At 54.0% G+C, this 26,434-nt stretch overlaps 3 protein-coding genes across 5 annotated transcripts; 1 reads left to right on the forward strand and 2 right to left on the reverse strand.

The window, feature by feature from the left end:
• Positions 1 to 2,323: 2,323 nt before the first annotated feature.
• Positions 2,324 to 11,239, forward strand: REC8 (REC8 meiotic recombination protein). The gene is made up of 20 exons (XM_011970984.1): positions 2,324 to 2,674; positions 2,776 to 2,917; positions 3,022 to 3,090; positions 3,208 to 3,350; positions 3,435 to 3,507; positions 3,600 to 3,720; positions 5,860 to 5,941; positions 7,436 to 7,515; positions 7,756 to 7,837; positions 8,010 to 8,040; positions 8,122 to 8,207; positions 8,379 to 8,428; positions 8,767 to 8,898; positions 9,282 to 9,348; positions 9,453 to 9,586; positions 9,755 to 9,803; positions 10,376 to 10,442; positions 10,578 to 10,709; positions 10,782 to 10,888; positions 10,992 to 11,239. Exons 2-20 carry the CDS (start codon positions 2,862 to 2,864, stop codon positions 11,081 to 11,083), a joined length of 1,653 nt encoding a protein of 550 aa, XP_011826374.1. The 5' UTR covers positions 2,324 to 2,674; positions 2,776 to 2,861; the 3' UTR covers positions 11,084 to 11,239.
• IPO4 (importin 4) lies at positions 11,201 to 20,308 on the reverse strand. 3 transcript variants are annotated; one of them, XR_001005037.1, is made up of 30 exons: positions 19,697 to 20,216; positions 19,529 to 19,615; positions 19,321 to 19,400; positions 19,193 to 19,234; positions 18,646 to 18,775; positions 18,379 to 18,558; positions 18,065 to 18,130; positions 17,862 to 17,963; positions 17,692 to 17,775; positions 17,272 to 17,436; positions 17,114 to 17,167; positions 16,847 to 16,956; positions 16,444 to 16,552; positions 16,169 to 16,298; positions 15,853 to 15,966; positions 15,638 to 15,751; positions 15,283 to 15,403; positions 14,974 to 15,085; positions 14,763 to 14,878; positions 14,569 to 14,646; positions 14,435 to 14,492; positions 14,229 to 14,334; positions 13,952 to 14,145; positions 13,763 to 13,813; positions 13,251 to 13,396; positions 12,928 to 13,136; positions 12,684 to 12,816; positions 12,486 to 12,590; positions 11,671 to 11,740; positions 11,201 to 11,554 (listed from the first exon to the last, which is right to left on the reverse strand). XR_001005037.1 is itself a non-coding variant. In XM_011970981.1 (30 exons), exons 1-30 carry the CDS (start codon positions 19,763 to 19,765, stop codon positions 11,424 to 11,426), a joined length of 3,246 nt encoding a protein of 1,081 aa, XP_011826371.1. In that variant the 5' UTR covers positions 19,766 to 20,308; the 3' UTR covers positions 11,201 to 11,423. The 3 variants fall into 3 exon arrangements, 2 of the variants coding, with proteins under 2 accessions (XP_011826371.1, XP_011826372.1); XM_011970981.1 differs by having other exon boundaries at positions 13,251 to 13,376; positions 19,697 to 20,308; XM_011970982.1 differs by having other exon boundaries at positions 13,251 to 13,376; positions 19,321 to 19,368; positions 19,697 to 19,769.
• TM9SF1 (transmembrane 9 superfamily member 1) lies at positions 20,124 to 26,427 on the reverse strand. The gene is made up of 6 exons (XM_011970980.1): positions 26,407 to 26,427; positions 25,794 to 26,155; positions 23,906 to 24,527; positions 23,434 to 23,619; positions 21,358 to 21,631; positions 20,124 to 20,786 (listed from the first exon to the last, which is right to left on the reverse strand). Exons 2-6 carry the CDS (start codon positions 26,136 to 26,138, stop codon positions 20,393 to 20,395), a joined length of 1,821 nt encoding a protein of 606 aa, XP_011826370.1. The 5' UTR covers positions 26,139 to 26,155; positions 26,407 to 26,427; the 3' UTR covers positions 20,124 to 20,392.
• Between the last annotated feature and the right edge of the window lie 7 nt (positions 26,428 to 26,434).

The raw sequence follows: 26,434 nt of genomic DNA on the forward strand, positions 1-26,434 counted from the left end.
ATCTTTGCAGTTGCCAGTTCTTTTGTCTAAATTACTCTTCCTTCAAGTAAGCACATGACTTACCCACTTTCTTCAAATTGTATCTCTTAAGAGAGGGGGCAAGGCTTCCCTGAAATACCCTCCCTAAATAGCAGTCGTCATTATTCTATCCTCCTATGCTGCCTCATTTTCTTCGTAGCACTTACAGTCACTTCATGTATTTCTTTTTTTCTTTCTTTCTTTCTTTTTTTTTAAAGACAGAATCACCCACGCTGGAGCACAGTAGTGTGATCATGGCTCACTGCAGCCTCGACCTTCGGCTCAATTGATCCTCCTATCTCAGCCTTCTAAGTAGCTGTGAGTATAGGCATGTAATTTGAGAGGCTGAGGTGGGTGTCACTTGAGGTCAGGAGTTTGAGACCAGCCTGGCCAACATGGTGAAACTCTGTCTCTACTAAAAATACAAAAAAATTAGCTGGGCGTAGTGGCACACGCCTGTAATCCCAGCTACCCAGGAGGCTTAGGTAGGAGAATTGCTTGAACCCAGGAGGCAGAGATTGCAGTGAGCCGAGATGGTCCATTGTACTCCAGCCTGGGCGACAAGAGCAAAACTCCACCTCAGGAAAAAAAAAAAAAAAAAAACAAAAGCTCCCAAATTGAAGATAAGAAGATAAGGTCAGCTCAGCTGCAGTAAGAGATAAGTCTTAGGAAGAAGTACGCCCTGCAGTCAAGGCAGAGAAGGGCATTCTAGGCCAAAGAAATGGCTGTGCAAAGGTAGGAGGCATAGAGACAAGGGTTATTTGTTATTACAACCATACCTCTTAAATTTACACAAAAACAATTGTTTGAGAATATGGCTTTTCCAGGCTGGGAAGTATGTGCTGCATCCAACAAAGCTAAAGTCTATTTCAGCCGGGAGAACACTGGCAGCTGGGAAAGGACCATGTGGTGTGCCCATAACCTAAGTTGTTCAGATTTAGGAAGTGACCCCAGTAAGTCCTTTTGGAGTTTCGTGTAAGATTGACTTCTTCAGCTGGGGGCGGTGGCTCACACCTGCAATCCCAACACTTTGGGAGGCCAAGGCGGGCGGATCACCTGAGGTCAGGAGTTCGAGACCAGCCTGACCAATATGGCGAAACCCCTGTCTCTACTAAAAAATACAAAATCTGGCCGGGGGTGGTGGTGGGTGCCTGTAATACCAGATACTCGGGAGGCTGAGGCAGGAGAATCCCTTGCACTGGGGAGGCGGAGGTTGCAGTGAGCTGAGACTGCGCCATTGCACTCCAGCCTGGGTGACAGAGTGAAACTCCATCTCAAAAAGAAAAGAAACAGCCTGACCAACATAGTGAAACCCCGTTTCTTCTAAAAATACAAAAATTAACTGGGTGTGGTGGAGGGCGCCTGTAATCCCAGCTACTCGGGAGGCTGAGACAGGAGAATCCCTTGAACCTGAGGGGATGGGGGGGCGAAGGATACAGTGTGCCGAGATTGCAGAGATAGCGCCACTGCACTCTAGCCTAGGAAACAGTGAGAGACTCCATCTCAAAACAAAACAAAACAAAACAAAAACGATTGACTTCTTCCTCATTGACCTATGGGGGCTCCAACACTATCATCTCACATCTTTTTTTTTTTTTTTTGAGATGGAGTCTTGCTGTCTTGTCCAGGCTGGAGTGCAGTGGCACAATCTGGGCTCACTGCAACCTCCGCCTCCCAGGTTCAAGCATTCTCCTGCCTCAGCCTCCTGAGTAGCTGGGATTACAGGCTCGTGCCACCACGAGCAGCTAATTTTGTATTTTTAGTAGAGACGGGGTTTCACCATGTTGATCAGGCTGGTCTCGAACTCCTGACCTCATGATCCGCCCTCCTGAGCCTCCCAAAGTGCTAGGATTACAGGCGTGAGCCACCGTTCCTGGCCTCATCTCACATCTTTCTACCTCTGCAGCACATGACACGCCCTAGTTGGAAACAAAGTAGAAGTTTGTGGACTGGGGGGAGGGCGGGGTCTAACCTCAGGTCAGGCGCGTTGCAAGGTACATCCTGGCACCCGGAAGAGACCCAGCACAGTTGCCCCTGACGTGACCCGACCTCCCCTACCAATTGAGGCGCCCTTGTTGCCAGGCTAGAGGCGAGCGGCGGGGATGCGCTCATTGGTCAAGGAAGGAGCGCCTGTTACTAGAGGCGAGAACCAGATCCCATTGGTCAGAACACCTCACAATGGACCCCAGCGGCACGCAGAGCCCTTATGATTGGTTTGCTGGCTGCCTCGGGAGACCCTGTTGCCTCGAGCCTAGGCTACTTGGCGCTCCCGACCCGACCCCTGTTCCCCATTGGCTGTCCTGGCAAAAGCCGCCATCTAATGAGGAGCGAGGTGCGGGGCTCCGGAGCGTGCGCTTCCCGCGGTGCCATCTAGTCCTGCGGGAGGCATCCCGGACCCACACCGCGGCCGCCCAAGCCAGTGAAAGTCCCAGGGGCCTGATATCGCTCCCAGCGCTCGAGGACCGAGGCCTGCTGTGGAGGACACCGTGCTCCCTCGGGACCTGTTTTGGATTCCGGCCCGGGCGTCCCCTTGGAGCTCTGCATCTCCAACCTGGAACCCAACCCAGAAGGCTCAAATTCGACGCATCACGTGGCGAGCGGATCCACTGAGGGTCCACAGAGAGGGGCGCCCATCTCCTGCATCTCAGTTATCCCGGTAATCGTGTATACACCAATTGTTCATTGCCTCATTAACTTGGTTTTCTGGGTGCACCCACCTTGCCACCAGAGAAGTCCAAATCCTGACTTCTCTCCAAGGTGTTGGGAATTCTGTGCCCTAAAGAATTCCGACTCAGATCCAAACGGCAATCTGGTGGAGTTGAGGGTGAAAGGCCAGAGGGACGATGTTCTACTATCCCAACGTGCTTCAGCGCCACACCGGCTGCTTTGCCACCATCTGGTAAGGGTGGGGCCCGTGGGCGTGCGATGGGGGATGCTGGCCGGGATCCCAGCCTGACAGCTCCCCCTCCGTCCCCATTTTCCAACCTTCCCCACCCACTTCAGGCTGGCAGCGACGCGCGGCAGCCGGTTGGTGAAGCGCGAATACCTGAGGGTGAATGTGGTGAAGACCTGGTAAGGCCCAGAAAAGGGAAGGAGGGCCTGGGGCGGGGGGTGAGTTAGGGGATGGGGTGGGCAACGCTGTGGGCCCAGTCCTGGGCGCAGCGGTAATCACGGCCCATTGTTCCCCAGCGAGGAAATCCTCAATTATGTGCTGGTACGAGTGCAACCCCCGCAGCCCGGCCTGCCACGGCCCCGCTTCTCCCTTTATCTCTCAGCCCAACTTCAGATCGGTGTGATCCGCGTCTATTCTCAACAATGCCAGTACCTCGTGGGTAAGGCTGGGAACCCTCAGAGGTGGGGCGGGCTGAGCAGCTGTCTGCTAAGCTGGCTGTCTACCTCGCCCTCCCTGCCCACAGAGGACATCCAGCACATCTTGGAGCGCCTCCACCGTGCCCAGCTGCAGATCCGAATAGATATGGAGACTGAGCTGTGAGTGTTCCCTGGGCCTTTGATGGAACACCTGCTAATTTGGCCTCAGCCTAGCTCAGCCTCAGTCCCTGACGGCCTACATTCTCTCCCAGACCCAGCCTACTGCTTCCTAACCACCTGGCCATGATGGAAACCCTAGAAGATGCTCCAGATCCCTTTTTTGGGATGATGTCTGTGGATCCCAGACTTCCTAGTCCTTTCGATATCCCTCAGGTAGGGCTTATTCCCCCAGACTCGTGAATTGACAATGCAGAAGGGGAGTGCTGTCCCTGTGTCACTCTGATATTGGGGTTGGGGAAGGAAGCTTGCCACAGCTCTCTCCCACGGGAGGTGGTAACAAGGGGACTGCCAAGGTGGATCCATCCAGGCAAAGCCCCCTGTACTTATCTACTTGGGGCCAATCTGATCAGATGGTTTCCCCACTGGAGGCAGCTCTTGTCCCCACTTGTCTCCACACTGTTTTCACTGCCGAGGCCCTAATCCAGGCTCTCATCTCTCTGTACTGGGCTTTCTTACCCCTGTCCTCCTCCATCTATTCCCAATACTCCAACAGCTTAATGTCACCTCCTTCCTTAGTTCCCCATTTGAACAGTGGTTCCTGCTGCCAACAGATTACTAGCATTTGGGGCTCTCCATGCCCCAGTTTATTTTTTTATTTTATTACTATTATTATTATTATTTTTGAGACAGGATCTTGCTCTGTGGCCTAGGCTGGAGTGTAGTGGCACGATCTCAGCTTACTGCAACCTCTGCCTCCCTGGTTCAAGTGATTTTCCTGCCTCAGCCTCCCAAGTAGCTGGGACTACAGGCATTCGCCAGCATGCCCAAATAATTTTGTAATTTTAGTAGAGACAGGGTTTCACCATGCTGGCCAGGCTGGTTTCGAACCCCTGACCTCATGATCCGCCCGCCTCATCCTCCCAAAGTGCTGGGATTACAGACATGAGCCACAGCGCCTGGCCCATTTTTTTTTTAGTTTTAGTAGACATGGGGTTTCGCCATATTGGCCAGGCTGGTCTCGAACTCCTGACCTCAGGTGATCCACCCACCTTGGCTTTCCAAAGTGCTAGGATTACAGGTGTGAGCCACTGCGCCTGGCCTATTATTACTATTTTTTAAGATGGAGTCTCTGTCACCCAGGCTGGAGTGCAGTGGTGTGATCTTGGCTCACTTCAACCTCCACTTCCTCTGGTCAAGCGATTCTCCTGCCTCAGCCTCCCAAGTAGCTGGGATTATAAGTGCCTGCCACCATGCCTGGCTAATTTTTGTATCTTTAGTAGAGACGGGGTTTCACCATGTTGGTCAGGCTGGTCTTGAACTCCTGACCTCAGGCGATCCACCCGCCTTGGCTTCCCAACGTGCTGTGATTACAGGCGTGAACCACCATGCCCGGCACATACCCTGGTTTAGAACTAGTCATCCCCAGACTTCTCTCTCAGTCCTCTGGGCATCTGGTGGCTCCTAAACACTAGTTTGCCCCTTATGCCTCAATGATACCACATTCATGTCTTTGCTTGTGCTGTTTCCCTAGCCCATAATGGTCACCCCTCATCCTCTACAAGTCGAGTTCTACATATTCTTACAGACCTGGCTTAAATGCTGCCCTTCTCTATGAAATATTTATCCCAGTCTTAGCTGGAACCAAATGCAGTTTGGGAACTCAGCACTTTGCTAGGGCCTTGTTTTACCCTTTGCCTTGACTCTTGAGGGGTTACATACAACCTTGTCTCCCCACTAGACTTCCTTAAGATCAAGAATCTTTTTTGTTCACCTCTGTCAACCACAACAGTTGACGATGCACTGCTTCTTGCACAATTTTTTTTTTTTTCTTTTTTTTGAGACAGTCTTGCTCTGTCTCCCAGGTTGGAGTGCAGTGGAGCAATCTCAGCTCACTGCAACCTCCACTTCCTGAGTTCAAGCAATTCTCCTGTCTCCACCTCTCGAGTAGCTGGAATTACAGGCACCACCACCACGCCCGGCTAATTTTTGTATTTTTAGTAGAAATGGGGTTTCATGATGTTGGCCAGGCTGCTCTCGAACTCCTGACCTCAACTGATCCACCCACCTTGGCCTCCCAAAGTGCTGGGATTATAGACGTGAGCTACCACGCCTGGCCTTCTTGCACAAATTGATGAGGGCTAGATAACTGGGGTTTGGGTTGGGAAGGGAGGTGAGAACAGGAACTGAGGAAAGGAGGCCAGATGGCGGGTGAGTTTACTGCAAGCTGATGTCAGTGCAACAAGAATTAGGCATAAAAGGAGATTACTGTGCATTGTTGAAGAAGGTTGTGAAAGTGGGAAAGCAGGGGGCTGAAGCTGAACCCTATCTTTTGTTTCCAATCCCTCCCCAAAGATTCGACACCTCTTAGAGGCTGCAATTCCAGAGAGAGTTGAAGAGATCCCTCCTGAAGTCCCTACAGAGCCCAGGAAGCCAGGTCAGCAGAGAGAACCTTCTTTCTGGTGAGAGGCATAGGCAGGCCCAAGAGCTGTAGAAATTACCATTTTTGAGCTTAAGAGCCCGGCCCTGTGAGGGGCCCTTTTTTTTTTTGAGACAGAGTCTCACTGTGTCGCCCAGGCTGGAGTGCAGTGGTGCGATCTCGGCTCACTGCAAGCAATTCTCCCGCCTCAGCCACCCTAGCAGCTGGGATTACAGACGCGCAATACCATGCCCAGCGAATTTTTATATTTTTAGTAGAGATGGGGTTTCACCACATTGGCCAGGCTGGTCTCAAACTCTTGACCTTAGGTGATCCGCCCGCCTCGGCCTCCCAAAGTGCTGGGATTACAGGCGTGAGCCACCGTGCCCCACAAGGGACAGTTTATGTGTGTAACCTAATCAGTACCTCACAAGAGTCCTCTGAGGTCAGATTTCTTATCTTTTTTTTTTTGAGAGACAGAGTATTACTTTGTAGGCCCAGGCTGGAATACAGTGGTGCACTTTAGGCTCACTGCAATCTTTGCCTCCCGGATTCAAGCAATTCTCCTCCCAAGTAGCTGGAATTATAGGCATGCACCACCACGCCCAACTAATTTTTGTATTTTTAGTAGAGATGGGTTTTCGCCATGTTGGCCAGGCTGGTCTCGAACTTCTTTTTTTTTTTTTTTGAGACGGAGTCTCTGCCGCCCAGGCTGGAGTGCAGTGGCCGGATCTCAGCTCACTGCAAGCTCCGCCTCCCGGGTTTACGCCATTCTCCTGCCTCAGCCACCCAAGTAGCTGGGACTACAGGCGTCCGCCTTGTCGCCCGGCTAGTTTTTTTGTATTTTTTAGTAGAGATGGGGTTTCACCGAATTAGCCAGGATGGTCTCGATCTCCTGACCTCGTGATCCACCCGTCTCGGCCTCCCCAAGTGCTGGGATTACAGGCTTGAGCCACTGCGCCCGGCCTGGTCTTAAACTTCTGACCTCAGGTGATCCACCCACCTCAGCCTCCCAAAGTGGTGGGATTACAGGCATAAGCCACCACACTTGGCTTTTTTTTTTTTTTCCCCAGGCTGGAGTGCAATGGTATGATCATAGATCACTGCAGCCTTGACCTCCTCCTCCAGGGCTCAAGCAATCCTTCCACCTCAGCCTCCAGAGTTGCTGGGACCACAGGGATGAGCCACCACACCTGGCTAGTTTTTAAATTTTTTGTAGAGACAGTCTCTCGCTATGTTGCCCAGGCTGGCCTCAAACTCCTGGGCTCAAGCAATCCAAAGTGTTGGGATTACAGGTATGAGCCATTTCGCCCAGCCTCCCCATTTTACTGATGAGGAAAGTGAGGCTCACAGTGGTTAAGCAGTGTAGCCAGGGTCAGGATGCCAGAGATTAGCCTGGGTCTGATTAGAATCCAGGTTACCTTGACTTCAGAGTCCATGCTTTTGCCTGACTGCATGGCTGTGGGAATTTGGAAAGAAGCAGAGAGGCTGGTGACTCCCCTGTTCCTCCAGACAGGATTCTGGTCACTGTGCTGCCCCCTGAGGCCATCACGATCCAGGAGGCAGAGCCCATACGGATGCTGCGGATTGAGGTGAGTTGTTCCCTGCACACAGGGCCTGAGGTCCAGCCCCCTTGCATCTACTTCTCTCTGTCCCCAGAGTCCTGCCTTTTCTGTCTCCATTTCCCTATTCTCTGTCCCTGGCACCTGAGCACCCAGTGGCTTCCTTGAACCTGGCCCTGTGACATGCCTCTGGGATCCACTCTCCTGGATCCACTTGCCTTTTTCAGAAATGTTATTGAATCCCCTCCCCTTGCTCTTCTCTCTGGACAGGGTGAACAGGAGCTCCCAGAGGTCAGCCGCCGAGACCTGGACCTGCTGATCGCAGAGGAAGACGAAGCTATCTTGTTAGAAAGTAGGTGTCTCTGGCAGCATAGGGCCCGCCTGGAGCTGGATGGTCAGACCCCTGGCGTGGGCAGTCTGGGACTGGACAATGTTCCCATTTCTCCTTTTCCATCCTCTGAACTCTGATTCTCTCTCCACAGAGCTAAGGGAGGAGCTCCGGGTCCCAGAGGGTGAAATCGTAGTCCCCCGGCTCTCACCTCCAGCTCCTGCAGAGTAAGGGCAGGAATTCCTAGACCAGGTAGGGTGTTGGTGCTGGGAAGGGTCTTCTCATTTCTCTTGCCCATTTCCCTTCAGGGTGGAAGGAATAGCAGAGGCACTTCCAGTCCTGGTCCCTGAGGAGCTGAGGCCGACAGGCTGGGAGCCTGGGGCCCTACTCATGGGTGAGTGCCCACCACGCCCCAGGGGCTTTTCTGGGAGTACTTCTATACTGCTGCAGACAAGGGCTCTATATACCAACTCGTTAAAGGGAGGACCCTGCAGTTTCTTGCCCTGGTATCTGCAAGGGGTAAGGGGCTTATGGGACAGAGCCACAACCTTGGGTGTTGTTGCAGAAGTGACCCCCCCAGAGGAACTGCGTCTGCCAGCCCCACCCAGCCCAGAGGTGAGTAGCATCCCTTCCAATCCTCCTCCTCCTCCTCCTCCTCTTTGCCCTCCCCCACCAGGGCTGCCTCCCCAAGTCCAGGGCCACTGCTAGCTTACAGGGGTCCTTAGTGCAGATGATAAAAGATGTCCCTTTCTACACCCCATTGTGTCTGGCCTGCACTTTCCAGATGGGTACCCTTATGCAAGATATGAGCTGCTCAAGTGCATGAAGACCCCACACAAGCCCTTTCCCCAGGTTCCTCTAGGGGCGGGGTGTGGGGCCCTGTTAGCAGTCCACCAGAATGACAGGAAAAAGAGTAACAGGCAGCCTTGCCCCTACCTGCCCTCCCCACTCAGCGGAGGCGGCCCCCAGTCTTCCCACCTCCTCGCCGCCGTCGTCGCCGGTTACTGTTCTGGGACAAGGAGACTCAGATCTCCCGGGAGAAATTCCGGGAACAACTGCAAACCAGAGCCCACTGCTGGGAATGTGTGAGTACAGCCCAGGCTTTGCGGGCAGAGGGAAGGAGGCAGGGATACCAGGGGCACATGCAGGCTGAGCCTTCTAAATTCCTCAGGAGGTTGGGGGTAGGATTGGGAACTTGATGAAAAATCCCCTCCTTTCTCCAGAAAATGCAGGCGATGTGGGTTTGCACATGTACAACTCTTCATGGTCCTTTAGTGACCCCAACTGTCATACCCATGGGCACCAGGTTAAAAAGTCCTTCTTTTAGCAATGAGCAGGGCAGGCAGGGTCACGAGCCCAAAAGCTGGGGAAGTCCAGAAGCCCCAGAACAATGCATTGCAAAGAGGCAAAGGGGACCTGAGGAGTGACTGCTTCATAATGAGGCTTCTGACCTTTCCCCACCACACAGCCCAAGGTGCAGCCTCCTGAGAGGACCATCACAGGCCCTGCAGAGTTGTTCAGAACCCCAGCTCTCTGTAAGAATGGCGGGGGGTGGGCACAAAGGATCCTCAAAACCAATTTCTCATTCCTGGTGCTCCTCACGCCTCAAACCCTGTGCCTACCGCCTTCTTGTCCACAGCTGGCTGGCTACCCCTTGAACTACTGGGTCTCTGGACTCGCTGTGCCCAGCCACCCCCAAGAGCACTCAGGCGAGAGCTGCCCGAGGAGGCTGCTGAGGAGGAGAGAAAGGCTGAAGTTCCGAGTGAGATCGAGGTAACTGCACCACCTGTTGCCTGCATCGCCCCAGTGCCAGGGTCTGCCTGACCAACTGGCTGCCCTCCCCTGCTATGAGGGCCAACAGCACAGGCTCACTGGCTTTGTGCCTTCTGAGGCCGTAGTCCCAGATGCTTGGGGTCTTAGTTCTGCTTCTCCTGTCCCCAGGTCCCGAGGGAGGCCCTGGAGCCCAGTGTTCCCCTTATGCTGTCTTCAGGTAAGCACCTAGAGAAGAGGGGCAGTGGGACCACCACCCTTACCACTGTCCCAGGAAACTAGTATCCCAACTGCTCAAGCTATTTCATGAGTGAAGGCGTGTGTGTGTGACATAAGCAAGCACGGACTGCTCCTCCTCTGCTCTCTCACCTGTGTGCTTTTAACAAGTCACTGCAGGCCGGGCGCGGTGGCTCAAACCTGTAATCCCAGCACTTTGGGAGACCGAGACGGGCGGATCACGAGGTCAGGAGATCGAGACCATCCTGGCTAACATGGTGAAACCCCGTCTCTACTAAAAAATACAAAAAACTAGCTGGGCGAGGTGGCAGGCGCCTGTAGTCCCAGCTACTCGGGAGGCTGAGGCAGGAGAATGGCGTAAACCTGGGAGGCGGAGCTTGCAGTGAGCTGAGATCCGGCCACTGCACTCCAGCCTGGGCGACAGAGCGAGACTCCGTCTCAAAAAAAAAAAAAACAAGTCACTGCATAGCTCTGCCATCTACTTATACCAGGTGGCCACAAGGCCCTAACTACCACCCAAGCAGACACCCACCAGTGCCTTTCCTCCCCGAACAGAGCTCTCCCTAGAGGCAGCTGAAGAGGAGAAGTCCCGCATCAGCCTCATCCCACCAGAAGAACGGTGGTAAGCAGCCAGGCTCCATGGGAGCCAGGGCCCACAGCCTTTGGCCAGGTGGTAGAAATGGCTACTGGGATGGGTATGCCCCTTGTCACTGTCACAGCTGCCACCTTCCCTGCTCTTACTCCCATGTTCTCCTAGGGCCTGGGCTGAGGTGGAACAGCCAGAACCTCCTGCGTTGCCCGTGGTGCCTGAACTCCCTGAGGTGCCCATGGAGATGCCTTTGGTGCTGCCCCCAGAGCTCGAGCTGCTCTCACTGGAAGCTGTGCACAGGTACCAGGGGGTGGCACCTTGATGGGGTGGACCCGGGTTGAAGCCTCTGCTAATGGTTCTTGGTCCCTATAGGGCAGTGGCACTGGAGCTGCAGGCCAACAGGGAGCCCGACTTCAGCAGCCTGGTGTCACCCCTCAGCCCCCGCAGGATGGCCGCTCGGGTCTTCTACATGCTTCTGGGTGAGTGTATGCATGTGTGTGTGTGTATGTGGCGCAGGGACACACAGACCAGAGGCCCATACAGGGACTCCCCCAACCTGCCCTCTCCTCCCCTCTTGACCAGTGCTCTCAGCGCAACAGATTCTTCGCGTGGAACAAGAAAAGCCATATGGTCGCCTCCTGATCCAGCCGGGGCCCAGATTCCACCAAGGTTAGAGTCCATTTACAAAGCTGCCAGGAAACCGGCCACTTCTAGTAAACCATGTCATGGCTCACTGGGTCCTGCTTACTTCATTTCTGAATGTGCATTTCCAGCCTTCTTGCTCTCAAAGCTATTGTTCAAGCAGAAAACAAGCTGCTTTTATTACAGTATGATGTCATGACTCATTTGTAACAGATCCAGCCTCAGGGACAGCCCTGTAAGGCAGCAAGTAGGGCTGGCGCCAAATGGCTATGAGTCCCAGAATCTTTGGTAAGGCAGAACTGAACTGGGCTGAGAGGTGGTCTTAAGGCCTGGGCAGGCTCTGTTCTCTCTGGACTGGCTGCAGCCTGCGATCTAGGAGAGGCCCAGCACAGCCTGGAGCTCCTGAGCCTTGTCAACAGGCAGTGAGCCCAGAGCTGCCTGGAAGCTGTCGGCGTGCTGTTCGGCCAGGAATGTCAGGAGCAGCAACAGTGCGGTCTTGGTGTCTGGGTGCAGAGGGAGGGAGAAAGGTTGGGGCTCCTAAAGCCTCGCTGCCCCAGGTCCTCTGAGCCCTGCCACTCCCAGCCTCCCCCAAGCCCCTGCCCGTGACTCCTATCCTCACCTGGTGGGATCTTGTTGTCAGCCAGAATGAGGCTGCAGATACGCAAGAGCTCTGGAGCCACATCTACAACCTGTGAGGAAAGAGTGGCTGACTCAGGGCAGCAGCCCCGGACCCCAGGTCTAGGCGGGTGGTCAGGACCAAGGAGTGGCAGAGTCTCTTATTGGGGTGGTTGCACCTGGTACTGATTCACAGGCATCCAAGACAACTATGAACATGAGCAGGACCAGTGAAACTTGGTGGTAATGACTTTTTTTGGAGGGAATGGGGGATGTGGAACATGATGATTAAAGTCATAGCCTCAAGACCTAAAGAAACCCAGACACCCAGGAGCTCCACCTACACAACAATCTCTAAAGGTGTAAGACAAGGATGACACAAACACTCTGACATGACTCCAAACCTAGCTACTTGGTACAGCCAAAATCTCTTCAGAGAGCAGAGCTGATCTAATTGAAATGTATGGTGTGGTGGCCCAGAGGTACCCAGAGCTCCACAGAGCAGTTTGAAAGGGCCCTGGTTTAGGAAACCAGCCTGGGAAAACTGCAACTTCTGGCTCAGACCAAAGGGTAGAAATGGAGCTTCCTCCGGAAAAATGCTACGTAGAGGAAGTCCTTCCTGTCCCATCACAGGACTGGCTGCCAATCCTTGCAGACAAATAAGAAATGGCGCAGGGAGTATCAAAAGAACAGCTGAAACTGTCACCTTGCATCAGGTGCAACCGACAGCCTGGAGCTCCTGAGCCTCATCAGCAGACAGTGCCTGTCACTGAGTGGAGCAGCATGCTCCCCTCTGAGGGCTGCCAGCCACAAGGTTACCTGGTCAGGGCTGCTCTGGTACAGGAAGCTGAAGAGGCGCCCAATGGTGACCCACTCCTCCAAGTCCTTCTTCAGTGGCAGGGCATGCAGTAGGGCAGCCAGCACCTGGGCACACAAATGTCTCAGGCCAACCTGCCCTGCCCTCCACCACCCTCCCACCTCAGCTTCCAGGCTCTGCCTGATGTCTCCCTCCCTCACCTGGGGCTCTGGTTTCCTGGTGGGACTGGCCATCAACAGACGGGCAAGTGCCCCACAGATGTTGTCACGGACACGATCGTGTCTCTCCCGCGCCAGGAGGGGAAAAAGGAGCCCCAGCAGCTTGGGGAAGTGTCTGATCCACAGTCAAGGAATGGCCACACACTCAGGTAGACCTTGCCCACCTGCAAGCCCTGGGGACACTCCCCCAACCCCCAGTCCCTCCCTTCCTGTGAGCCAAGGATACTCCTGGGCAGGGTGGCCCCCGTGCTCTGCTAGCACACCCAGCCCAAAGATGGCATTGCTTCGCACCTCAGGGTCTGCCTCTCGGGCGGTGCTCAACAGCACAGGGAGCAGCCGAGACACAAATTGGGCTGAGGCAGCACCCAGGCCCTGAATAGTCTCTGCCAAGGTCCCCACTGCAAAGGACTTCTCTGCCACTGTGCAGCCCTGTTTCTGATGGGGGAGAACAGGAAGGAGTACAGATCAGCCTGGGCCAAGGATAAAGGCTGAGGTGGGCACTGGGTGCATGAGGGGACTAGGGCTTGAAGCCAGAAGATGGACACTCACTGTCTTGCACACCAATAATGGCAGGAAACCAGCAAAGAATGGGGCAAAGGAGTCTCCCCCAGCCGCGGCTGCCAGGGCAGGGATGGCCTCTCCAGCATGCTCCAGCAACATGGCGTCGTATTCAGCCTGTGGAGCCAGGTCAGGGGCTGGAGCACCAGGGCCAGCTCAGTGACTGCACACCTCCCTACCATGCTCTGCTACCAGCTGCAGGGGTCCCTGGGGCTGCCCTTGGTTGATAGGGCTGGTCCCTCTCAGACTGGGTGTTTTCATGGCCCAGCTTCTTCCCCTAGCTCTTCTGCTCCTGCCTATTGCTCTAAGCACACCCCAGTCCACACTGCTTTCCTTCCCTGAACTCCCACTGGCTTAATGGGATCAGGGTTGTGTCTCTCTGACCATTACCAATCTCTTTTAGTGGCCCTGGCTGCCCGAGGCCAAGAACAAATACACTGTCCACCCCTGTCCCTGTGGAGACTGCCTGGACCACCTGGTCCGTTTTCATCCCTGGCGCTCACCTGATCATCATCTTCCTCTTCCTCCTCCTCGTCAGTATCCTGACAGGCTGTCTACAAGAAGAAGTAGCTCAACTTAGCCAGAGCTTTCATGCCCCTTCTCTTTTCATCGGGGTATGGGGGTGGACTTGTACCCAGTCCCCAACCTGGGCCCGGCACCTCTCCTTCCCGAAGCCCACCTGCCCTGCTCACCTTCCTCTGCAGCACAGCCTTGAGCATGCTACAGAGCTCAGCCAGGCGCCCAGGGGGCTTCAGAGTGAGGGTCCCACAGCTGCGGAGCACCCCTGTCAGGGCCTCCAGCACGGCCATCACCACCTGGCGCTCCCGCTCCCTGTTCACTGAATGCATGTAGGATGGCACCACTCGGGCCAGGGCAGCCTGCAAAGCTGGGGACATCATTGGCTGAAGCACTGGTCAGGCCCTGCCGTGCCCCAAGAACCCTCAGCCTGGCCCAGCCTCTCCTTCTCACCAGCAGTGTTGAGTTCTGAGGGGCAGCTTTGACAGGCCTTGTGCAGTGCACAGCAAAACTGACCCAGAGCCTCATGGGCTGCCTTCCGCACATTCAGGTGAGGGCACTGCAAGATGAGGAGGGGCGGGATGTGTCTGCTGTGTGCACTGTGAATACAGGGCCCCCAGCCTGAGAACCCCACCCACTCTACCCACTGGCCCCCTCACCTCCAGCAGTTTAAATACTTCTTCGAAGACACTTTCCATGTATGGAAGGAAGGCCACACTACAGAGAGAGACACAGTCATGGGTAAGGGGCCCCCAGGCAGGGTTTTCAGTGCCAGGGAAGGGCGAATGCTCACCTGGTGTTCACAGAGATCTCCCCTAGGGCAGCACAGGTGTCTTCCTTCTCATCAAAGAAGGCGTTCTCCACGCTGTACCTAGAGTAAGATGGGGAAGCAGTGGTGATCAGGCACCAAGAGGAGCAGATCCAGCACTAGTCCCCTGGTCTAAAACCAAAGTCTAGATTCCTGATCAGAAGAGCACCCCTCCGCACCCTGAGATCTCTGAGTCATCCTCTTCTTCCACATCCTCATCCATGAGCTCCTCCTCTTCTTCCCCATCACTCTCATCGTCAAACAGAAGGAAGGAGCTGCTCCCGTCATACTGAGGCTGGAGTGGAGGCATGGCAAGGACTTTGGCTCAGCTAGGCCCAGGAGATAAATCCCATTGCAGGGCTGGCCTGGCCCAGCCCACCCTCTGCTCACCACAATGCCCTCGGTAGAACGCAGTGACAGCAGCATGAGCGTGGTGATCTGTTCCAAGTGGGGTGCCAGGCCCTCGCCCATCAGACCCGATAAGGCGGCAAATAGGCTGTACCTGGTCAAAGCAGGCAGAAGAAGCTGTATGGTCCTGCTTGCTACCACCAGACAGGATGGGGGAGCCCGGGAACACCTGGCTACGGTCCGAACCAGAGGACTAGAGTCTGGGGTGGGGATTCCAGTGGGTCCAGTGGGTCCAGTGGGCAGAAAGGAGGGGTGGGGACAAGGGCAGAGGCAGGGTGAGGGATCACTCACGTGCAGCGCCGCAAGTCAGGGTCGTCTACCTGGTTGCAGAGGCCCAGACCCAGCTGGCAGCATTCCTCAGCCAGCGGCCTCATGGGCTCCCCCACCGCTCGTGCCAGCACTCCCAGTGTCTCTGTGGAAGCAAGGGCTCCATTAGCACCAGGAGGTGGAGGTGGGCTATAGGACCAAAGGTGGTAGCTGGGAGGGATTCAGAAATCCCCCCCTACCCCTTGGTACAGGGTGAAGAACACCCCCTTTGATGAGAAGGAAGATATCCGTGCTCCCGTGGGGGCAATCTCTGTCAACACCAGGTGAGCATCGGCCCTTTGCTGGCACTGGGATCCCCACCTGGGAGCCTCTCACTCACCCAGGCTCTGGATCTGCACAGGCTGAAGGTCCTCACGGCCTGTTAACAGGAATTCCCGCAGGTGCTCCATGATGGCAGGGAAGTAGGGCAGCAGCGAGGCCTGGGCAGCTGTAGCTGCAGGATGGAAGGACAGAATCAGAACTGGAAAGGGCAGGGACCACCAGCCACAGGGCCTTTGGGTGAACCCCACATCCCTGCCTCCTGCCTCTCCTCACCAATGGCTCCTAGGGCGCTCACAGCCAGCTCCTTGGCCCGGGGACTGCTGGGGCTCCTCAGAGGCTGCAGCATGCATTCCATAAGCTCCGGAAGGTAGGGCTGCACTTTGGGCCCTGTGGGAAAGGATGCTCCTCTATCAACCAACTCAGATCTCCTACCTGCAAGCCCACCTCCCTCCAGGCGGAAACCCCTTTGTGGCGCCATCACACACTTTCCCCCACCATAGGCAGCAATGCAAGGAGATGCACATCCTGCACATTCAGCCAAAGCCGCTGCCTCATCCCCCTCCCCCAAGCTCCCCACTGCCATCACTACCTAAGTTCTCCACGAAATTCTCCAGGGCATAGCAGGCCTTGGCTAGGTGGTGTGTGTGTCCAAGAGGCACCGACTTCAGGTAGGCGAGGAGCAGTGGCATCACCTCCCTTGAATAGCTGCTGATATGGGGCTGGGGGAGGGAGCAAGCAGGGCTTGAGTCAGGTTCACCTGCAGGGCACATACAAGAGTGCGACGGCAGCAGGGATGCTTGAAGAGATGAAAGGTGAGGGGAAGGGGACATTCAAGTGGTGGCTCCCACATTCAGCCTGGTTCACCTGTAGGTTTTCTGAGAACTGGCCCAGGGCAAATAGCGCAGCATTGCGTACAACTTGCGAGGGGTCCTCCAGGCCCTTGCACACGATCTGCAGCAGTGGGGGCAGCAGTCTGGATAGGGCAGGACAAGAGGACACAGGCTGAGGAGCTATACCTGACAGCCCTAGGCTGACCTGTTCTCTTCATTTTCCCTGGAAAAAACAAGGCTTTTCCCGTCACCAGAGGGTGGGCAGCAGCCCCTGATCCCTACAGCTGGGAAGCCATGTCATTTATCTTCTAAGCCAGGACACTTTTGAGAATGGGGGAAAATGCTGTTGATAAATAAGCTTGAACAACAAGCGTAAACCATGACAGCCACGGTCCTCCCCGTGGGCAACCCTCACCCTGGGATAGGGGAATAGATACCTCTGCCTGATGTGGTCACCAGCTCCGTCAGACAGCACGGCCAGCACCAGGAGTCCAGCCTTGCGCTGGTATGGGCTCTCGCTCCGCAAGGCCTCTTCCAGCATGGGCATCTAGGGAAGCATGTGGCACGCTTCTGAAACCCCAGCAAGAGCCTGCCCATTCCTGTGGAAATAGACCTTCACACCTCCCAGGGTCTAAACGTCCTTGGCCTCAGGGGACTACGCACACTTGGAGGTAGGGACACCAGAAGGACAGAGCCACACTTACCAGCTGGGGACAGAGCTTGTCGGGGGGCAGGTGTAGCGCCAGCATGTCCACAACCTAAGATAGGATGGGGAGACTTACTTTGCTCGACTCCATCTCTGCCTCCCCAACCTCCCACAGCCACCTAACACCTCCCCGCTCTGTCCTGCCCCACATCTCACCTGTACAGCAAAATGCTTGGGAGTCTCCCCCATCAGCTCAATCTCCAACTCTTCCTCTTCTGAATCCTGGTCCTCAGGATCCAACTGGCCTGGCAGGGGCTCAGCAGCCATAATGGGGAAAAGGGTGTGTAGCAAGGGTGGCAGGAGACGATTCTTCAGTAAGGCCTTGACAGAGAAGGTGGAACAATGTCCCTAAGAATCTGCTCCCAGGATGGGCTCACATTAAAAATTCCAGTCTTCCAGGCCATAAAGGGTCCGACAGAAAATTCCCAATCTCCCAGGCAGGAGCTGGGGTGAGGCTAGGCCAAGGCTTGAACCCCCACAGTACTTTAGATATCCTGAGATGAACCGAAAGTCCCAGGAGTGAGACTAAGGGTGGAGAGTGGGTAGGGTGATGTGTGTCAATGGGCACTCACTCACCTTGCTCTTGACTTTGACCAAGAAAGTGAGGCAGCAGAGAACACGTACGCGTATCGCATTGCCCAGGGCCACATTTCTAGCCACCTGTCCAGAGAATAATAAGAATCAGAGACAGGGAAGGAAAGTCCCAACAGAGCATGTAGCAGGGGCCATGTCCACTCCAGGCTCACCTCCAGGCAGAATGTGAGGACCTCAGAGAGGTAGGGGGTGATGATGGGCACCTCTGACTCCAACAGTTCATCCAAAACCTCAAGGGCCTCACAGGCCTTTGCCTGACAAACAAGGCACAAGGTTACCATGCTCTTCTTCAGTGGGCCAAGCTGGTCACTTTTGCACTCTTCTTCCAACAGAGCTCCTGCCCACCTGTCCTCACCTCATCTATGGGGATCAGAGTCTGCACAGCCACGATCAGCTTGGGCACCAACATCCGAGCGAGAGGCTGAGGGACACATCACAGACAGCATGATGCAGCCTAATCTCACACCCCAGCAGCTGCCAGCTTCCTCATAGCCTGAATTGCGAGGAGGAGCCCAGGCATAATAGCCAGGCCCACCTACAGCATCCCCTCTCAATTCTCAGGAAGGGCCACAGGCAGGTAAAGAATCCAAAGCAGTTTTGTAACTTTTACAGATGAGGACATGAAGGCCTGAGAAAAGGGAGTCAAAGATACGAGGGCCCACATCTCACCACGTCTTCAGTGCTGAGGTAGGGGGCCATGGTGGTCAGAGTGCGCAGGGAGTAGAAGAGTAGCCCAGGAGAGCCCACCTCACCAAGAGTCTCATTCAGAAGCCGAAGCAGCTCCCGGTGGTGGGGTTGGAAGGCCTCGGGCCGGGAGGTCACCACCACACTTAGCAGCAAAAGCCCCATCTGTCCAAGAATAGAGGATTGGAGAACAAGCTTACATGGTCTATCCCACCTCTTAGTCCCTCCCTCCTGCCAACCATGTGATGGTACCTCTCTCTCTGGGCTGTGGGGGCTGTGGGTACTGTGCTGAAGAAGCTGCAAAAGCTGTGGCCAGGCCTCCAGGCCTTCCTTTCGAAAAATGGTGGCTGAAAGCTGGGCCAGGCTGAGGCTCACACAGTGCCTGCAAACAGGAGAGATCTCCTCTATCACTCTCCAATACCTTCCTCTGCACATAGTGGCCAGGCACAATGAGGCAGCCAGGAGAGAAACTTTCAGGAGGTGTGGGCACAGGGTCTTTACCAAGTTGGGACACATGAGACAGCAGCTCAGAGGGAGCCCAGCAGCACTGCGGGCATGTAATCTGGTAAGTTCAGTCTTACTAGCCTGAATTTCAGTCTTACTCTTCTGACTTGAGTTTGGCAGATCATAGTCACCCTTCCTCAAGAACTTCAGTCTTCAAAACAGCCTTAAAATTCTCACTCCACCTTGGGTCTAGAACTGAAGTCCCTGCCCCACAAGTCCCAGCCTGGAACTGAAAGGGAAGGCAGAAACCCCGACAAGGTCGTCAGGATCCCGAGAAAAGGGGGTAGGTACTTACTCTGTTTCTCTCTGCAGGGCCGTCAGGATCAGGGACTTGAGGCTGGAACACAGGGGGCAGGTGTTTGGTACACAGACTGCCCAAGAAAAGTCTCCGCCTGGCCCCGCCCCAACCCAGGCCCAACCCACCTCTCCCGTTGCTCCGCCGCCAGCCGTCGCCAGCGGGTGTTCAGTCGTCTGCGGGTCAGCACCGCCGCAAACTGGCGGATCTAGGACGAGGAAACAAGCACGTGGGGGTCCGGGCAGGAGGGTGCTGAGCGGACCGCAGGGGGCGGATATTGGGGCTTGACCAGTGGCGTACAGTGGGAAGCTCGGAGGGGAGAGTCAAGGGTCTCACCTGGGGGTCGGCCGCCGAGGCCAGCAGGTCGCAGAGAGCCGGCAAAGCGGCGGGGGCCCGAAGAGCGATCTGGAGCTGTTCCGTGGCCTGGGGGGAAGCTAGGGGTGAGAGTCGGGTCTTTCCCGCAACCTCCCGCTCGCCCTGGCCCGGTTATGCCTACTCCCGTACCCGACGGATGCGCTCGGTGTCCGGCAGCAGCAGCTCCCGTAGGAGCTGCTCCAGGCCGGCGGGCTCCATGGCAGCAGCTGAGCCGCCGCTACTGGGCCGAAAAGGGGAGGGGGAGGGACAGCACGTGGAGGCTCTGACACCCACTTCCGGCGGAAAGGGCGTTGCCACACGCCCCGAGGGTTGCCAAGGTGATTCAATTCACTTCCCACAAAGAGGTCCGACTCCTCCACTTCCGTTATGCTGAGCACCGGCTGAGTCGCGGAAACCCAGCTCTGGCAATGTAGGTTCCCCACGCCGGGAGTTCCCAAGTTGGGCTGGAGAACTCAAGCTTCGGGCATTCAGTGGCCAGCTCGGCTTTCTAAAGGACCGTGCCCTTAACCGCGGGGCTGGAGTTCCTATATCCAGACCAAAACCTCCAACTACATGATCCTTTTTCTTAACAAATTTTATTTTGATAATTGTAAAAAGAAAAATCAGGACCAAAACTAAAGGCAACTTAAAAATTTCAAATATATACTCCTTATGTAATAGAGATTTATAATTTCCAGGCCCTCTCTGGGGAAGGAAGGCCCAAAGGGCAAAGGGGAAGGCAACAATGCCATCACACAATTCAGTCAATCAGAAGAGAAGCTGGTAGGAGAGCTCAAGGAGGCATGAAGAAAGGGAGAGAACAGCAATACTTCTGCCACACAGAACTCAGTCCATCTTGAGGTTAACATAGATATACCGGATAAACTTTAGGGAAGAAAAAAAGGAGATGGTGCCCAGCATGAGGAAGAAGACATAACCAGTGAGTAAGGAGTAGCCAAAGAACTCTACTGTCTGTACTGCCCCAGACATGTTGGAACGCCGGGCATAATAGAAAACTGAGTAGAGGAAGATGAAGAGGCCAGTGGAGCCAACACTCAGCACAGATCGCCACCACCAGCGGTAATCCTCCCCAGACAACTGGAAGTAGGTGAGTGCAATGGAGATGCAAGCCCCCACACTCAGCAGGATGGCGAAGACAAAGAAGAGGATGCCGTACAAAGTGTACTGCTCCCGACCCCATACTGTGGCAAAGATGTAGTACAGCTCCACAGAGATGGCACTGTGAAGAAAAGAGATGATACACAGCATTAAAGGGCTGTGCACAGTGGCTGGGCTGAAATCCAGCCCCCACCCTCTCCCATGTTGCTGGGTCATTGTGAAAAGTGAGTTCACTCCACTCTCTGCCCCAGATCTCCTGGCTTCATGGGGATTTTTTGCCTATGATTAGCTGCTCTCACTTCAAGAATATCTTCCCTAATAGATTGAGGGCAGGGATCTTATCCATTTTACTTTCCACTTCATTCTTTGCCTGGCACAAAGAGGTATTCAACAAAGTAAATGGATCATCAAATGGGCTTTAAACCCCACATGATGTCCACAGACACTAAAGTCAGAAACCAGGAAGGTGAAGGGGGAGATGTCTCTGGAGGCCCTTATAAGTGAGACACTCTTATATCTGAACTGATTCAAGCTCAGTCCTGCTTGGAGATAGGAGGAACCATTTAATGATCTCTGAATGGTACCACTGAACCAGGGATCAGCGGGTTGGGTTAGGGTACTGGATGAGTAGGGACAGGAAAAGTTGAGGTCAGGAACCTGAGAGTGATAGCCATGGAATAAAGGGAGGATACCTGAAAGGCAGGAAGCCTCCAACAGTCATGTGGATGACAGTAGACTTGTACCAGGGCTGGGGTGGAATCTCCCGGGCGATGTTCTTGGTGCGACAGGGTGCATCAAAGGGGCTGGCGTTGTTCTTCCCGAAGATGCCTCCAATGACAGTGAGGGGAAAGCCCACCAGCAGCCAAACCGTCAGAAGCAGCAGGATGGTTGTGGCTGGCAGAGCCTGTGTCGAACCATTGGCCCAGTGCACTGAGTTCACCACACTCCACGTCAGGAAGAAAGGCACTGCAGGGATGGCCCCCGGAGGGAGGGTCAACACTAGGAGCTACATCTCTAAGGGTACCCACTTATATCCAGGACCAAAAGGGGAGGGGGGTGAAGCAGCCTGCCACTCTTAACAGCAGACTTATGCTCCTGGATGTCCCTACAGAGTCAACTGCCTTCACTTCCACCCTTTCAGATCCCGTTACTCTTTGCTTTTTTTTTTTTTTTTTTTTTTTTTTTTTGAGTCTCACTCTGTTGCCCAGGCTGGAGTGCAGTGGCACGATCTCCGCTCACTGCAAGCTCTGCCTCCCGGGTTCACGCCATTCTCCTGCCTCAGCCTCCCGAGTAGCTGGGATTACAGGCATGTGCCACCACACCTGGCTAATTTTTTTGTATTTTTAATAGAGACGGGGTTTCACCGTGTTAGCCAGGATGGTCTCGATCTCCTGACCTCTTGATCCACCCACCTCAGCCTCCCAAAGTGCTGGGATCACAGGCCTGAGCCACCGTGCCTGGCCTCTTTGCTCTTAATCTTACCACCACCACCCCCCATCCCGGTGTCATTAAGGATCCAGTGAGCTACTACATAATCTGAGAGTAACACAAATCCACCTGCCTCCAGGGGCCTGTCTTGCCTTGGAGTTGGTAATTCCTAGCATGAGACATTTCTTTGGATTAAGGCCCTGTTTTCAGAAAGCCTTGGTTCAAATATAAATGTGATGGGATATAAATCAGACACCTAGAATTGGGAACAAAAAGGGTTCAGAACAGGGACTACTACTGCCTTTGAAAGGGCAATCTGGTTTGAAAGCTTAGAGTGGGCCCACCTTCAAAATAAAAATTAAAGGGTGTTACTTTAGTGTAATGGGTGAGAATACAAGTCAGACTGCTGAAACCTGGTTCACTACTTTTTAGGAGTATAATCTCAGACAAGTTACTTAAGCAGCCTTTAGTTCAGTTTCCTCATCTGTGGAATGGAAATATTACCTACTTCATACAGTTATTGCTGAGTGCTTACCACACTGCCTAGGACATATTATTTATTTTTATTTTTTTGAGACAGAGTCTCGCTTTGTCACCCAGGCTGGAGTGCAGTGGCGCGATCTCGGCTCACTGCAAGCTCTGCCTCCCGGGTTCACGCCGTTCTCCTGCCTCAGCCTCCCGAGTAGCTGGGACTACAGGTGCCTGCCACCATGCCCGGCTAATGTTTATTTTTGTATTTTTAGTAGAGACAGGGTTTCACCTTGTTAACCAGGATGGTCTCGATCTCCTGACCTTGTGATCTGCCCACCGTCGGCCTCCCAAAGTGCTGGGATTACAGGCGTGAGCCACCGTGCCCAGCGAGGGCTTTATAATGTTAAACTATTCAAAAGAAGTGCATTCTTGTCTTTTTTGGTTTTCTTGTTTCTTTTACAATATTCCTTCCCTTCAAGCCTCATCCTGACTCTATCCCAAGTTCTATGATGTGTTCTTTTTTTTTGAGACAGTCTCACTCTGTCACCCCAGCTAGAGTGCAGTGGTGCAATCATGGCTCACTGTAGCCTCAACCTCCCAGGCTCCCTAGACTCAAGCAATCCTCCTGCCTCAGCCTCCCAAGTAGCTGGAATTACAGATGTAAACCACCATGCCCAGCTAATTTTTTGTTATAGAGACAGGGTCTCACTATGTTGCCTAGGCTTGTCTCAAACTTTTGGACTCAAGTGGTCCTCCGGCCTCGGTCTCCCAAAGTGCTAGGATTACAGGTGTGAGCTACTGTGCCCAGCCACAATGTATTCTTAATTCCTAAGTCCAGAAAGGCCCACCAGGGAAAGGAATGTCCTCACCAGAGAAGAGACTGGTGGTGAGAATGATGTTCCACACCCAACGCTCGCCTCCAATCTGCCGGTAGAAGTGGCTGGACACGTAGCCAGAGATGCAGCAGGTCAGGGCATACAACAAGATGGCTGCCGAGTTAATGGCCCCATGACGGTGCACATTGAACATGCCCAGCAGTGCCATGACAATAATGCCTGCAGGACGGTAGTGGAAAGCCCATGTTAGGCCTTACCTGTGTCTCTTCTAGCAATTTCAGAGGAATCAGCCCCCCTTCTCCCAGACCCAGGGCCTCCAGCAAAACAATCTCCCCCAGTTTTGCTATCCAGAAAATCTACAATAGAATACGCGCATCCTTGCTAGAGCCACCTTATCCCTTAGGTCTGCCCCTCTGGATAGAAGATCCACAGACCTTTTCTGAACAAACTCCATACCTAGTTCTACCCCATGAGATAAATCCCCAATTCATTTTTATCACCTCACCAGTGCCAAGGGCCAGGAACTGGGCGCCCACACCAAGCACAGCACAGAGCAGACCACGGTATGGGGGGAAGCGGAAGACATCTGTATGGATAATTTTCCAGCCATTGTCACCTTGGTCAAAGTCATCACCAGAACCTGCAGAGGTGGTCTCCTCATCTAAGTTGTACCGAGCCAGGTCATTCCGAAGCACACGCATTAGAATGACAGCCACAAAACCCACCAGTAAAAACACAAGCACCATGGAGTTGATGATGGACAACCAATGGATTTCCAGTGTTCGAGGAAAGAAACCACCATCATCACCACGGCGCCTGTCACTCCGACGCTCTACTGAAGTCTCAGACCAGCGCACGCTATAAGTGTGAGTAAGGCCTAGGAACTCATCAGGTCGTAACCCATCCAAGCTGTGGGGCTTGACGTCCCGCACTGAAACATTGGCAAATATAATTCGGTCTCCATGAAATTCTAGGTGGAAGTCCAAATGGGTCCAGAGTCCTATCTTGTGGCTGTGTGGCAAGAAGCCGCTCTCCTCCATGTAGCCCACAAAGCCCCGGATTGGCAAGTCATCTACCACAAATTCAAAGTAGTACAGTTCTTCGATGGCCTGGCGCAGCTGCTCCACCTATAAAGAGCAAGTCAGGAGTTGGTCACACAAGACCTCCCCAGGCAGAGAGTTAGAGCAAAGTTTCTCACCTTCAGCACTACTGATATTTTGGGGTGGACAGTTCTTTTTTTTCGAGATGGAGTCTTGCTTTGTCACCCAGGCTGGAGTGCAGTGGTGCAATCTCGGTTTACTGCAGTCTCTGCCTCCTGGGTTCAAGCAATTCTGCCCCAGCCTCCCGAGTAGCTGGGATTACAGGTACCCACCACCACACCCAGCTCATTTTTGTATTTTTAATAGAGACAGGTTTCACCATGTTGGCCAGACTAGTCTCAAACTCCTGACCTCATGATCCGCCCACCTCGGCCTCCCAAAGTGCTGGGATTGGCCAGGTGCGGTGGCTCACGCCTGTAATCCCAGCACTTTGGGAGGCCGAGGCGGGCGGATCACAAGGTCAGGAGATGGAGACCATACTGGCTGACACGGTGAAACCCCGTTTCTACTAAAAATACAAAAAATTAGCCGGGCATGGTGGCGGGCACCTGTAGTCCCAGCTACTCGGGAGGCTGAGGCAGGAGAATGGCACGAACCCAGAAGGTGGAGCTTGTCATAGTGGGGTTGTCCCATGCACTGTAGGATGTAGCTTTCCTGGCCTCTTCCCATTACATGCTGGTAGTACCCCCAGCTGTAACAATAAAAAATGTCTCTAGACATTGCTAAATGTCCCTTGGGGAACAAAAGTGTTCCCTGTTGACAATCACTGGATGAGACTCCAGTATGCTGAGATTCTCCAAAAGAAAGCAAGTATGACTTGACAAGGTTAAAGCCTAGAAAAAGGAGAGTGGTAAGGTGTAAGGAAGTCTAGAGTGGACTAAGAAGTACCAGGATTCACTAAAGAAAAAGCATGACAGGGAAGGTTAGGTAGAGACTACAGGAAAACAGTTAAGAAACAGCCAAGAGGTAGGCATGGAAGGAAACAGAAATATGTAGGACTGATAGTTGGGACCTCATGACCAACAGAGAAGCTTGCAGTAAGAAACCCTGGGCTCTGATATCAGTTCTGCAATTCACTGTCAATGTAATCTTGAAAAAAGTAACTTCTAAGCAAGTTCGTAACTTAGTCAACTGAATTAGAATAGCATCACCTACCCTGCCTGCCACACTGGGTTGTATTGTAGTTAGAATCAAATCAGACAATTTCCATAAAGGTACCCTGAACCATATATGTAAGGCACTGTTAGTCTCTGGGAAGGAGGGCTACATGATAGCCAATGTGGAGAGGCTGACCTGTGCAGAACTGAGCTGCATGTGGCACAGAATTCTCTTCTCCACGTTTTCCCGAAAGCGGATCTCATACAAAGACTCAGCCATTCGGTCCCCATCCAGCACTTCACCCAGGCTAAGGCTTTTGTGACGTATCTTCTCAGGGCAGCAAACTGGAAGCTGATAGTAGTGGTAAGTTTCCTGAGGGTTATGGTAGGGTCCCACTTTGTTGACATATAGAATAACAGGGTCGCCGGCCTTGTAGTGTGTCACGCCTTCCACCCCTGGCCCATGGCCTGTGCCCAGCAACAGTATCAGGATTGGCAACCACTGGCAGCTCCAACTTCGAGGGTTCCCTATGACTGTCATCCTTAAGGCAGTGGAACCTGTTTGGGGGAATCCTGAGGTTACAGAAACCAGGGAGGTTACAGAAACCCCAGGTCAGGTGCCTCGAACTGAGGTCCCCTGGCTCCACTTGCTCCCATTGACACCCTCCCCGCCCCCACCCTACCCCGCCTCTCTCTTCTGCTCTCTCATCCTCCCAACCTGGGGTTCATCCCTCCCGCAGCCCGTCCGGCCCGGGGCCTCTATTTCGCGCCCTGGCCCGTTTCCATGACAACGCCGCGCGGTCTCGCACCTCGGGTCCCTTCCCGCCATAGCCCCGA

Source organism: Mandrillus leucophaeus, unplaced genomic scaffold, assembly GCF_000951045.1.
Source record: "Mandrillus leucophaeus isolate KB7577 unplaced genomic scaffold, Mleu.le_1.0 Scaffold980, whole genome shotgun sequence".
Classification (NCBI taxonomy): domain Eukaryota; kingdom Metazoa; phylum Chordata; class Mammalia; order Primates; family Cercopithecidae; genus Mandrillus; species Mandrillus leucophaeus.

Bases quoted from the DNA above. Each gene is read 5' to 3' on its own strand.
- TM9SF1 (XM_011970980.1), bottom strand. From the start codon at position 26,138: ATGACAGTCATAGGGAACCCTCGAAGTTGGAGCTGCCAGTGGTTGCCA. The intron at 23,620-23,905 runs GTGAGGTGATAA...ACCGTCCTGCAG, and splicing joins GTTCCTGGCCCTTGGCACTG to GCATTATTGTCATGGCACTG. The intron at 20,787-21,357 runs GTATCCTCCCTT...TTTTCTTCACAG, and splicing joins GGAGGCTTCCTGCCTTTCAG to TGCCATCTCTGTGGAGCTGT.
- REC8 (XM_011970984.1), top strand. From the start codon at position 2,862: ATGTTCTACTATCCCAACGTGCTTCAGCGCCACACCGGCTGCTTTGCC. The intron at 9,804-10,375 runs GTAAGCACCTAG...CTCCCCGAACAG, and splicing joins TCCCCTTATGCTGTCTTCAG to AGCTCTCCCTAGAGGCAGCT. The intron at 10,710-10,781 runs GTACCAGGGGGT...TGGTCCCTATAG, and splicing joins TCACTGGAAGCTGTGCACAG to GGCAGTGGCACTGGAGCTGC.
- IPO4 (XM_011970981.1), bottom strand. From the start codon at position 19,765: ATGGAGCCCGCCGGCCTGGAGCAGCTCCTACGGGAGCTGCTGCTGCCG. The intron at 14,335-14,434 runs GTGAGGGGGCCA...CTCATCTTGCAG, and splicing joins AAGTATTTAAACTGCTGGAG to TGCCCTCACCTGAATGTGCG. The intron at 14,146-14,228 runs GTGAGAAGGAGA...TGATGTCCCCAG, and splicing joins CTCAGAACTCAACACTGCTG to CTTTGCAGGCTGCCCTGGCC.